This window comes from Excalfactoria chinensis, chromosome 5 (genome assembly GCF_039878825.1).
Source record: "Excalfactoria chinensis isolate bCotChi1 chromosome 5, bCotChi1.hap2, whole genome shotgun sequence".
Classification (NCBI taxonomy): domain Eukaryota; kingdom Metazoa; phylum Chordata; class Aves; order Galliformes; family Phasianidae; genus Excalfactoria; species Excalfactoria chinensis.
The window spans coordinates 34,410,279-34,422,427 of NC_092829.1; the positions used below are offsets into that span (position 1 = coordinate 34,410,279).

The 12,149-nt window shown below is 60.8% G+C and overlaps 2 protein-coding genes across 5 annotated transcripts; one reads left to right on the forward strand and one right to left on the reverse strand.

Moving 5' to 3' along the window:
- Positions 1–245: 245 nt before the first annotated feature.
- Positions 246–2,349, forward strand: MDK (midkine). Of its 2 annotated transcripts, none has more exons than XM_072338339.1 (5): positions 246–421; positions 1,357–1,436; positions 1,517–1,678; positions 1,753–1,914; positions 2,018–2,349. In XM_072338339.1, the coding sequence occupies exons 2-5, from the start codon at positions 1,358–1,360 to the stop codon at positions 2,041–2,043; spliced, it is 429 nt and encodes a 142-aa protein (XP_072194440.1). In that variant the 5' UTR covers positions 246–421; position 1,357; the 3' UTR covers positions 2,044–2,349. The 2 variants fall into 2 exon arrangements, with proteins under 2 accessions (XP_072194440.1, XP_072194439.1); XM_072338338.1 differs by having other exon boundaries at positions 289–421; positions 1,353–1,436.
- Positions 2,350–2,801: 452 nt separating this feature from the next.
- Positions 2,802–9,617, reverse strand: CHRM4 (cholinergic receptor muscarinic 4). Of its 3 annotated transcripts, XM_072338688.1 has the most exons (3): positions 9,397–9,617; positions 5,418–5,459; positions 2,802–5,303 (listed from the first exon to the last, which is right to left on the reverse strand). In XM_072338688.1, exons 1-3 carry the CDS (start codon positions 9,449–9,451, stop codon positions 3,826–3,828), a joined length of 1,575 nt encoding a protein of 524 aa, XP_072194789.1. In that variant the 5' UTR covers positions 9,452–9,617; the 3' UTR covers positions 2,802–3,825. The 3 variants fall into 3 exon arrangements, with proteins under 3 accessions (XP_072194789.1, XP_072194787.1, XP_072194786.1); XM_072338686.1 differs by lacking the exon at positions 5,418–5,459 and having other exon boundaries at positions 9,397–9,567; XM_072338685.1 differs by lacking the exon at positions 9,397–9,617 and having other exon boundaries at positions 5,418–5,617.
- Between the last annotated feature and the right edge of the window lie 2,532 nt (positions 9,618–12,149).

Below are 12,149 nucleotides of genomic sequence, written 5' to 3' on the forward strand. Positions count from 1 at the left end.
TCCATGAGGGCAGAGAGCGAAGGAGGCACCGACGGGGCTGTGCCCGCGGTCCGCGGAGCCTCGGGGCTCAGCGCCAAAGAACTCTCGGAGCCCTGGACCGCTCCGTAGCACATCGCGGAAAGAGGGACGCAAGGACGCCCCTCGCAGGGGCTCGAGCCCCCGACAGCCGAGCCGAGCCGCTCGGCCCCTCCCCGCTGAGCAGCTCCCCCAGCCCCCGGGGCCGCCCCTCGGCCCGCCGCCCGCCTTTGTGGCTGGTCGTGCAGCCGGGGGGCAGAGGAGGGGCTTGCACGGGGACTTTGGGCTCCGACCACCTCGGGCTGCCGGCGGGGCCCGACGTCAGGGGCCGCTGTGCTGCGCTGCGCTGCGCGGGGCTCCGCACGCGGCCGCCACACAAAGGCAACGGCGCCGCTCCGCGCCGCAGGTGAGTGGGGGGGGATGGGGGCACGCGGAGCTCCGCAGCCGCACCCCACGCCCCGCCTCAGACCCCCGACCCCACGCCGTTCGTAGGGGCTCGTGGTGGGGCAGGGTTCCCGCGGGGCAGGGTGGGGGCCAGCACCTCTCGGCCCCCGGAGGGAGCGGGGCGCATCCTGAGGACGGGGAGGATGTGCGGGAGCGCTTCTGGGAGCGGGGGGCTGCGCTGCGCGGGGCGCGCGGCGAGGGGCGGCGGTGGGATGGGTGCGGAAAGGCCCTCTGCAGCCCCAGCACTGGGGGAGACGGAGGGGGCCGGGAGCCCCCGGTGCGCTCGGCCAGGCCCAGGGGTGCCGGGAGGGCGAGAGCGGGCAGGGACCTGAGCTCCTCTTTCAAGGCATCACCTGGCGCGTCCCTCGGCTCTGATCCGGGGTCAGTCCGCGCGGGGCAGCGAGGAGGGATGGGGACGGGGACGGGGCGGGGGGGACGGGCCGTGGAAGGCTGCTCTCCGTGCGGCGGGACGCACGGGAGCGCCGCGGGACGGGCGCGGTGTCCCCGAGCCGGGCCGGGCAGTTCGGCTCCCAGCCAGGGGGGCAGCGCTCAGCGCGCAGAGCTGTGTGCACGCGCGTGCACATGTATGAGCGCTGACTCGTGCACACGCACTCACCCGCCCGGCGCTCGCACGAAGATGCGCTGGGAGCCGCGGTGCCGGCAGTGGGCGCCGTTCTCCCGTTAAATCGCTCCTCGGGCTCCCACGCTGCATGTGCCCGTCCGTGCGAACTCCGCTGGCTCCGCTCCCGGCCCCTCGCGGCGGGGGGTTCGCTTTCCATGGGTTTTTCTCCCCCTCCGCCCCCCGGATTCCGCGGGGGCCGGGCCGAGGCACCATGGCAGCCCCTAGTCTCCTGGGGCCGGGGCGGTGCTCATCCCTCCCTCCCCCGCCCCAGGCAGGATGCAGCCCCGGAGCCTCCTCCTCCTCCTGGCCCTACTGCTGCTGGCGGCCACCGCCGAGGCTGCCAAAGCCAAGAAAGGTGAGCGGGAGTCCGGGTGGGCACGGGGGGGGGGGGTCTGGGTGTGCCGCCCCGTCTCCCAGCTGCCGCCTCCCTTGCAGAGAAGGCGAAGAAGGAGGGTTCCGAGTGCCAGGACTGGCGCTGGGGACCCTGCGTCCCCAACAGCAAGGACTGCGGCCTGGGCTACCGCGAGGGCACCTGCGGCGATGAGAGCAGGAAGCTCAAGTGCAAGATCCCCTGCAACTGGAAGAAGAAGTTTGGAGGTGCGGAGATGGCCGTGGGGGGGACCGGGGCTGCGTTGGGGCTGCACGTTCCTAACTCCTCTCCCTTCCTGCAGCTGACTGCAAGTACAAGTTTGAGAGCTGGGGAGGGTGCAGCGCACAGACGGGTGTGAAAACACGCTCGGGCATCCTGAAGAAAGCGCTGTACAATGCCCAGTGTGAGGAGGTGGTCTATGTGAGCAAGCCCTGTGCCGCCAAGATGAAGGCCAAGGCCAAAGGTGAGTCCTCGCCTCCACCAGGCAGCGCTTAAGGCCAGAGCTGGGCGGAGAGTGCTGCTGGCTGCAATAACGCTAACACATCTTCCATGGTCATTGGGTGCAGCAAAGAAGGGCAAGGGGAAGGACTAGAGCGGGACGGATGGCATCCTCAGCCCCGGACACATGTGCCTCTCCCACCACAGTGAGCCACACTCCAGCCTTCCTCTTATCCTTCTCCTCCTCTTCTTCCTCCTCTCCCCACCTCCTCTGCCACGGAGATGCCTTGTTTAATTGCTAGTTTTATTGAGAGCAGACCCACTGGCCCTGGGAAGCTGCTGCCACTACCCTGGTGGCTGCCGCAGCCACACTGACCATTGTGATGGAGTGGTGCCGAATGGGTGCTCTCACCTCTTTGGGGAAATGGGTTTTGGTTTCTTTTCCAATAAAAATCTTTTTAGAAAAACACAGATGTGTCAGACCCTGCCTGCCATCCTGCAGCGCTGCGGGGCTGGGACCCCAGGAGAGGAAGGGGATCTGGCCCTGCACCTTCATGTCTGTCTCTGCTCAGAGTGATGCTGCGGGAGGGGGGCAGTACCAGCATGGGGTTCGTGGCACCGCCAGAGTGTCTGCCAGTCCCCTGGGACCGGAGGGAGCAGAGCAGTCACTGTGCCTGGGGACAGCATCCTGGGTGCCACCCACATCAGCCCCCCAGCAGTTCCTCATCTCGGCAGCACTTTGGGCTGCTGCCCTCTTGCTGCTCCCACCCCTGCCCTACGGTGGGTGACAAAGGCACGCACAGGGATGTCCCCATGGACCGTCTGCATCTGCACTCACTGTCTCTGTCAGGGCCTGTGGGATGCTGAGGACAACTCGGTGACACCATATGGACTCCTCAACCCGTGGCCTTTGGTTTCTGGTCCGAGGTCTTTATTTGCTGGGGGTCTGCTGTAGCTGTAACACTTCTTCAAAACCCCCAACCAACCCGCCAGGCAATGTGGGTAACGCTATGTCGGGATCCTAAAGGCAGCGGCAGTGAGGGGGCAGGGCAGCCCTTCTCCAGGTCTCATGGCATTGCCCTGGCATGGAGTGAAACAGACAAACAGACATGGCAGTGCCCCCACATTTCAGCAGAGCCCCAGCCTTGGCAGAAGTGAGGCAACAGCACGATGGGGCCTGGGCTGCACGCATGGGGCCAGGAGGGGCTGGTGGGACCCCGCATGCTGAGGACTCCGCGACAGCAGTGGCCGTGAGGTTACGTCCATTTACAAAGCTCAGCAGTCATCTCCTGTGTCCTCCCCGGGGCCACCACGGTGGGACAGGTGTCCCACACTGTCCCCGCTGGTCTCTAGGCCAGGAGGTGACACTGAGGTGAGGAGGGAGCCCACCACTGCTGCTTGGGCACAGCCCCAACCTCCTTATGACTGGACAGTCCAAGAGGGCCTTCTGTGCACACACCCAAGCCAGCCTGGTCCAAAGTGGCTGGCAAGAGTTGGGCCCCCCGTTTCTTTTCATTTTGGGTAGTAAATGGTCTACAAGGCTATTGAAAACACCCGGCTTTAGGCTGTTTGTGTGCAAACAAGCTCTGACAGCTGGGAGATGGTCAGCCACAGGGAGAAGAGGCGGCCAGTCTGATGAGGAGTGCTGATGGCTGTCGGCCAACACATCCAGGGCAGGGAGCTGGGAGGGCTCCTGGTTTGCACTTGTGGCCTCAGCTCACCTTCCTCCCCAGACCCTCAGCGAGTCCCTGGGCCCAGAGTGGCTGGAGGAGCTGTAGCTCAGAGGTGCCGTGGACTTTTGTCAGCATACAAGGGCATCACCTGCCAGCATTTCGCAGTCCGTGCTTCTGTGAGAGGGAGCAGAGGACCCCTCCAGGTGAAGGAGGCGAAGGGGAGGACTGCCGGAACGTTGCTGAAGTGGTCCCTGAGCACCAGCTTACCTGGCCGTGCCAATGTTCCTGTACTGGCACATGAGGAGGTGCTTAAAGGTTTTCTTGAACGTGGCATTGCAGAGGGCATAGCAGGCTGGGTTGATGGTGCTGTTGACATAGCAGAGCCAGTAGCCGATGGACCACACGGTTTCAGGAACGCAGGTCTCGCAGAAGGTGTTAATGAGGACCATGACATTGTACGGAGTCCATGTGAGTATGAAGGCTAGCAGGATGGCAAATATGGTCCGGGTGACCTTCTTCTCCCGGGCTGCCATCTGGCGCTTCTTCCGCACTTGGCTCCTGGCGATGCTGGCAAACTTCCTGGCGACATTGGCAGGGCGGCTGTTGGACAGGGAGTTGTGGTCAGAGGCTCCTGCCTTAGCTGGGACGATCTCGATGGCGGTGACGCATTCGGTCCCAGTCTGCTTGGTGACGATTTTGATCTTGGACCACTTGGAAGTTGGGTTCACCCGAGGATGGGCTGGGCTCTGTCCTTGTCCCGCTGGCAAGATTTCCGTTGTGGGCTTGTCTTTGGTGGTCTGGGTCATGCTGACCGTGCTGGACTCATTGGAGGTCTCCTTCTCCTCTTGCTGGCCAGTGGCCTCTGTCTGAGCTGAGGGCTGATCATCCACTTTCCCATTCCTCACCTCCTCCTTCACCTCCACGGCCCTCTTGGGGGAGTTGTTGTTGTTCTGTTTGACTGGGGGAGCCTTGAAGAAGCTGAGGGACTTGCCTTTCCTCTCCTTCCTGCTTTCGGGCTTGTGTCTCCTCACCCTGCTCCTGCTGGCCAGAGAGATGTGGATGTACAGCACCGTCATGATGACCACGGGCAGGTAGAAAGCAGCAATGGCCGTGCCGAAGGTCACCGCCGGGTTGGAGAGGAACTGGATGTAGCACTCCCTCTCGTGGACTGTCCTCTTGCCCACAATGAACTGCCAGAACAAGATGGCAGGGGCCCAGAGAATGAAGGACAATATCCATGCGGCTGCGATCATGAGCCCCGCCATCTTGGTGGTCCTCCTGGCCGGGTACGTCAGGGGCTTAGTGACACAGAAGTACCGGTCAAAGCTGATGATGAGTAAGTTCATGACCGAGGCGTTGCTCACCACGTAGTCCAGGGCCAGCCACAGGTCGCACACCACGGCCCCCAGTGGCCAGTAGCCTTTGATAATGTAGACTGTGTAGAGGTTCATGGAGAAGACCCCGATGATGAGGTCGGCACAGGCCAGGCTGAAGAGGAAGTAGTTGTTGACAGTCTGGAGCTGGCGGTTCACCTTGATGGACAGCATCACCAGGATGTTCCCCACCACAGTGACAAGGCTGAGCGAGCCAGTGACCGTAGCGATGAAAACCAGCTCCACAGTCTTGTAGTTGGTGGGGGGCTGGATGGCCACCTCGGAGCGGTTGCTGAGGGTGACGTTGTCGTAGGTCAGGTTGGCCATCTTCGCCTGCCAGGGCTGCGCGGAGAGGTTGTGCATGGGGTCTGCAAGGAGAACAGAGACAGAAAGGAAGTACGTCACACCTAGTGGTCCGTGCATCTGTCCAGCCATGGCTGTGAGCCCTGGGAAAGGGCCGTGCTGTAGCTCTTAGTTCTCACCTGTGTCTCTGGCAGCAAACAGCTCCTTCTGGAAGAGGAAATCTGGGACAGGGAAGACAGCAAATTTTGTTACAGCTTCAGCCCAAAGACATCCGTGTGAATCCCACAGCATCTTACTGGGCACCCATCTGGCCTGTCTCCCAGCTGGGCTGAGGCCCAGGGCCCAACCAGGCGTCAGTTTCAGGGTAATTGGCCTCAGATGGGTTCACAGCCCGGCCTTGGCAGGTGTGGGAGATAATGGGCAGACAGTCTGCCTTCATGGAAACCAAGGTGTCTGTGGCTGACCCCCGTGGTGATGAGTGGGAGGAGAGTGGTCTTAAAAATAATCAGTGGACCAAAATTGGGATGAGGGAGCATTTCCCAGAAGGGGAAAGAAATGGAATTGCTGGGTGGGCAGGGCAGAGAAACTCATCTTCCTCTCCTGTACCGCTCCAGCCCCTAAACCTGCTTTGAAAAACAAACAAAACAAAAAACCAAACCAAACCCGTCTTTCTTTTCTACTAAGATACAGTTCCTGCGTTTGTTTTTGTTTGTTTGTTTTGTTTCCGCTTAAGTTAATAGACCCGCATCCCCGTCTAAGTGCGTTTAATGGCATGGCGGAGGCTTGCACTCTTAGTTGCCCATTGTAAGATGGAAGCGCAGCTCATCCCCCCGCACAGCTCGCGAGGAGGGGACAGGAGAGGCTCGATCCAAATGTCCGTGGATGCCACCCAGAGGTCAGGCTGCAAACTTCTGGGTTGAAAAAGGAAGAAACCGGATCCTCGGGATGGCTGACTGTAACCCGCTTATTGAAAGCGGCAGTTGGCTCTTTTCAGCCATACCCGGCCCGTCGGCCAGAGCCTGGGGGATATCTCACGGCGATTCCCGATGCTGATGCCCACACAGCCCCAGACACCGGCCGGATCCCGGCGCTGCACACTATCCTTTGCCCACAGCACTCAGCCCCATCCCACTCTCGCCATCTGCTGCAGCTGCCGGCCTTGGCCCTCCCCGAGACTCCCAGCACTCCTCCTTCCCGCAGCGCTCGGGATACACAGGGCTTTCAGCAGAGCCTGGGACACAGCTACACTGCTGCTGCCTACTGCATGTGTGCTACCTGCCTTAACGGGATGCTCTTGGTCTAATGTGGCCCTGGTCTGGAGCTCTGACAGCAGCCAGGTGCAGATACAGTGGGGAAAGGGGAAGGGGCTGAGAGCAACAGATGTCTGCCCACAGCAGCTGCACCCTCCTTGTGTCTGGGATCAGACACCTGTGGGAGAGACAGGGATTGGGGGAGAGAGCAGCAAGAGCAGCTTGGAACTGAGACCAAGTCAGCTGTGGGGGAGCAGGGATCGCAGCTGCCCTGTGTGCTGCTTTCAGCCCTGCCCTGGACAGACTCCACAAGGCACTTGTCCCATCCCTCTCATCCCATCCTGCTCCATCCCATCCCTTCCCGTCCCAGCGGCCCCGCTCCCAGCCGAGGAGGCATGGGGAGGCTCAGGGTCCAGGCGCCGAGCTGCCACTCGGGATCCGCCCTGTGACCTGGACATGGACGTCGTGTTTGCACAAAGTGATGTTTTCCGCCCTTGGCGTTGCACAACTGAAACCTCAGAGTTTCCCACAGCCCGATTAGCCCAGCACTGCTGGACCCAGACCAAGGCAGCGTTAACCCTTAGCGCTGCAGGAACAGTCAGCTTTTGCCCTCTGAGGTGCACCAGAGGTGATTTCTATACCCAGCCTCACGCTTGGACCCCACTCTCCTCCAGGCACATGTAGCTCAGCACCATGCGGTTCCACTACTGCCATGCCCGGATGGCACTCAGGCAGTGCCAATGCCTGCTGCTATTGTGCCCTTTAGGGGTCACAAAATGCATTAAGGCCGTAGTGGCAGCAGAAGGGCCGCCTTTCTGGATCTCCAGCATTTGGCTTCCAGGCACTGCCCACTCTGCCTGCAGCACTCAGCAGCACTGGGGCAGCCTGCCCACTGCGCAGGGCTCTGCCTTTAAAGGCCAGGCTTCTGCTGCCCCTCCTGCCGGCTGACCGATGGAGCTCCTCTGCTGAGCTCTTGAGGCTGAGCAAACAGCTGCCACGGCTCCTGCATTCCCCTGGCCCCTCTGCGTCATGGCAGCAGTGCAGGGCCAAGGCGGCTCTGCTTGGAATGCCAACCCCAGGCAGGCTCCAGTGAGCCCACAAATGCCAATGTGAAGGAGTTCCAGCGGTGCTCAGGTGTTGAGCATCCCCATTGCTTGGGGCAGGCGCTGATGCTGGTGCAGGCTGAGGAGCGGGGATGGAGGTGGGAGGGGAAGAAAACAGGAATGGCTCAGTGCAAAATCCCTCTGTCTCACTGCCCCAGAGCACACCTTGTGGCTTCCAAAGCTGTCCTTTAAGTGCGCAGTTCAAGAGCCAGCACGGATGGATGCTGAAACATAAAAAATCTCCCTTGGTTTGATGGAGAACAAGAGCAGCACATCCCCATGGCCAACAGAGGACAGGCAGTGCCCTTTAATGCCTCCGTTTGGAGCATCAAGGGGCAGCGGGGCTGTTTGGGCTCTGAACCTCATGCCACGTTTGTGTGTACATGGGCAGGCAAGCCGTGTTGGTGCCAAAGGCGGCACCCGCTGCAAACAGCTCCCATTTCCCTCTCTCTGCTGCCACTCTCCCCCCACCCCCCAGCCCTGCAGTGCCCACTTGTCCTTGGCACTGCTGGCTGTGTCTCAGCATGTCAGGGGACAGCAGCTCCAGGGCCGAGGCCTGCTGGGCACCGCCGCTACTCAGCTCGTTATTTTTATTACCCGACTTTGTCTGTGTTTTCCTGGGGAGATGTTTGTCATTTCCATTAGAAACAACAAACAAACAAACAAGAATAAAGCAAAAAACCCATAACCGTGACAAAAACTGATATCTATAGGACCCTCGTGGGGACAGTTTAAAGAGAAAAAACATGCTCCTTCTGCAAACTCGGAGTAATTGGATCACGGCATTAATTAATCATTTCAGTTCATTTCTCTTCTATGAAAGAACACAGACCGACCTGCTGCCGTGGGCACGGCGTGTGGCTGAGCACACCGTGCTGATGGTGCCCCTCCTGTGTGTCCCTGCCCAGTGGACGCAGGGCACAACATGGGGCCGTTGTGGTTGTTCCTTGGGCTGCCCGTGAGGGTGACACAGCCGCAGCCCTGGGCTGTGTGGCAGCAACACGGCTGGGGAACGGCAGGTGCCCAAGTGCCAGGCGCTGGGAGTAGCAACGCTCAGAGCATCCCACCGCTGCTCGGGGTCCCAGTAAGAACCCGGAGGTGCGGCTGCTGCTCTGCAGCTGGAAAAGCAATGCTCCAATCACGGTGTCAGCAAGTAGCAGATTGAAATCACGGCCACAGTGAAGCCAGAGGGGTTCAGATTGAGGAAGGACAGAACCGAGCGTTGTGCTGATTTGAGAACATGCCAGGGGCCGTCCCTCGATTTGAAGCCAATGTCATTATTTTGGGAACGAGGTGTGTGCGGCTGCCCGACCCATCGGCCGCGTGAAGCTATATGCGGTGCACGGCCCGGGGCTCTGCGCAGCGCTGCGCGTCCCGGGTAGGGAGGGACAAAGTAGCCTAAAGAAAGGGCATCCCGACCCAAAACCAGAGGGGAAGCAAAGGCAAAACGCACGTAGCGTCCTGCCCGGGAGACAAATCTCCGTCCAAGAGGAGTTACCGGGGAAGAGAACGATCCCGAAGCCGCGGGACGGGGCACGGTGGGTACGGTCCTCGGAGCGGCGCTGCCGGGACAGAGCCGCCGCCGGGTGCAGCCCCGCACCTCTTCGCTTCCCCCGGGGCCGGGAAGCGACGGCGGTTTCTGCTGCGGAAGGGCCCCTTCGTGGACACCCAGGAAAGTTGGAAGAGAGCCCCCACGACTCCCGAGCGCTCCCCCGCACGGCACCGCGCACCCCGACACATACCCCATCATCTTCCCAGACCCCAGCGGAGAGACCCTCGGCACCCCCCGGCCCCGCGGCACTCACCGGGCAGCCCCCAGGGCGCGCCGTCGCCCGCGGCCGAGCTGTTCTCAGCGGCCATGGTGCAGCGCCGAGAGCTCCGCCGCGCCGTCGGGGGCTCCGGCACGCATGGCCCCGGCCGGCACCCGGCTCCCGGCGGCGCCGAGCGGCGGAGGGCGGGGAGGGGCGGGGGGAGGGGGAGGACCCGGCTCTGCCGGCCCGGCCCGGTCCCCCCCACCCAACATCTCCTCCCCGCCCCCTCCCTCTCCCGCCCCCAGATGTGCCTCCCCCAGATGTGTCGTCGTCCCCCCCCAACCCCATAAACGCCGGGGGAAAGCTTTGGATACGGAGGGGGAGCACAACGTCACGGTGCCGCGGCCAATCCCCGCGCCGCCGCCCCCCCCCCAAACATCAAGAAACCCGCTTGTGCCCCCTCCTTTCCCCAGATGTGCTCTCCCCCCTCCCAGGGCAGATGTGCCACGGCCCCCCCCGGCACCCCTCACCAGGGCGGGCAGCCCTGCAGCACCGCGGACAGCGGCGGGCAGCGGGCACCGAGCGTGGCACCGCGGGTGGGGAGGGCGCGGCGGCAGCGCCCGAAGGCAGAGCCGGGCCGTTTGCGGTCACGGGGGAGCTGCGAGAAAGTGCCTTGGATGCCGCGGCCCAAAGCCCTGACCTCAGGCACACCCCACCCTTTCCTCTTCCTTCTTGCCTCCCGAAGAAAATCAGTGTCAGGGAAACTGCCGCACTCTGGGTGCACCCATTTGGCTGAGCGCTCCCAAGCCAATGGGGCTGCGCGGGCATTGGGCTGCTTGATGGGCTCCAGCTGTCGAGGGTAGGCACTCCAGGCCTCTCCTATCACACACAGCTCCCCCAGTACGTCCTGGACACCTCCCCCCCTGCACACCCCTGCCTCCAGCAGTTACCCCCCCAAACCCAGTGCTACCATCCACACACTTTAATATTCATCAAATACAGGCCTGGTCTAAAGAAAATGTGCCTGATGATGGAACTCTTTACATTGCAAATCACTTCTAATAACCCTCCAGTAGTCAGCCTGGTGATAAATGCTAATCCATCTACCAGCCTACACCCCTCCCCCCCCCCAAAAAAAAAAAAGAAAAAAAGAAAGAAAAAGTAATAATAATAATACAAGCAACTCAGAACCCACAAGAGGGAACAAGCAGGCAGGGATGGGGCTCAGCCCTGTGCAGCAGCACTGAAGCATCAGCGCAGGGAGCATTGCCAGTGCTGCTCCCCCCAGCACGGACCCTGGGGACTCTCCTGAAGGAAAGGGAAGAGCTGGGGGTAGGGCCGGGACCCCGAATCTGGGCAGAGCCAAAGGATGGCACTGACACCGCACCGCTCAGCAGCATCTGCCTTCTGTGCTTTCAGAGATCACTGCTGCTATTTTAAGGTTGCACTCAATTTTGTCACATTTGCCATATAAGCACGACTTGGAATATTTCAATATAATTGTTGTGTTGCAGTCCCCATTCTTGCAGTGCTTATTTGCTTTCTGGGTAATGGAAGGGGTAAAGTGCTTTTGAATCACTTCTTCTATACCCATTATCCAGAAAAAAAAAAAAAGAAAAAGGGAAAAAAAAAAAAAGAAAGAAAAGGGAAAAGAATCAAGTTGAAATGCAGGTGTGAGCTGTTTCCAAGCTAAGGAACTGGGTGCTCTGTTGGGCCCTTCTACCCAGCCCTATCAAGCTGTCCCCCTTTGCTCAGTGCAGTGGCCGGTGCTGCTGGGGCACAGGGCACACCGGGCAGCTCAGCAGCACCACCACCCCAGGGCAGGGTGGGCTGGGTAGGGCCCCTCATCCCTGCATGCTGCAGGGACCGTGCTGAGGCTTTGGGCACTGCCTGGGGCTCACGACAGAGCTGAGGGTGGAGGAGGCTCAAGGCTGCAGCAGGAGAGAGCTCTGTGCTCCACCGGCCAGGCTAATAACCTTGTATTAAATTATGGGCCCAGGCTTGTGGCTTGTTTGTTTTTATTTTTTTCATAAGCTGTCTGTTTAGATTTATCACCGCAATTCCTGATAGTGCCTTGTCGGGGATCATTACGATAATCGCAGTGCGGTGTCTGCGGGGAAGGGGAGGGGAGCCGGGGAGAGACGGGTAGGAGCTGCCCGCAGCCTTTTGGGGCACAGGATCTGGTGAGGGGCAGGCACAGGGCATGAGACCCCGTGAGGGGATATTGGTAAGACACTGACAAAAAGGTGGGGATAGAGCCCACGGGGTTACACACAGAGGGAGGGGGGAGGCAGCCTCCCACCAGGAGGTTTCCATCCATCTCCTTCTCCAACTCGATCTGAATGAGGATTTTGCTAGGAGGAAGAGAAGCCCTGAGAGAAGGTGCGCAGAGAAACCCAGAGGATGCAGCGCAGTTGGAAATTAGAAGGCTCTGTTTTGGCATCAATCCTTCACCTCCCCTTAATTCCCAGTAATTACACCATTTATTTAGGTAAGGCCCTTGGAGCAGAGTGCAGCAGAGGAGAAAATGGCAGGAGGCCCCCCACACAGGCATAGCTCCATCCACCCTCCCAGCCAGCTCCCTTACGCACTCGGGTGTGCAAACATGTACGTGCAGCCTTTCTCCTCCTCCTCCTCCTCTCAGCAGTTCTTGCTCTACCCATGCCAGCAGTGCTTCAAGACCCTCTCCCACACCGGGGAATAGTGTTGTGCCCCCCATCGAGGCTATGGACCCCCTACCTCAGGACTAGGGGATAAGCAAGCAAGGAAGAGTGAGAGGAGCACCTGGAGGGGCAGCCCAAGTGTCC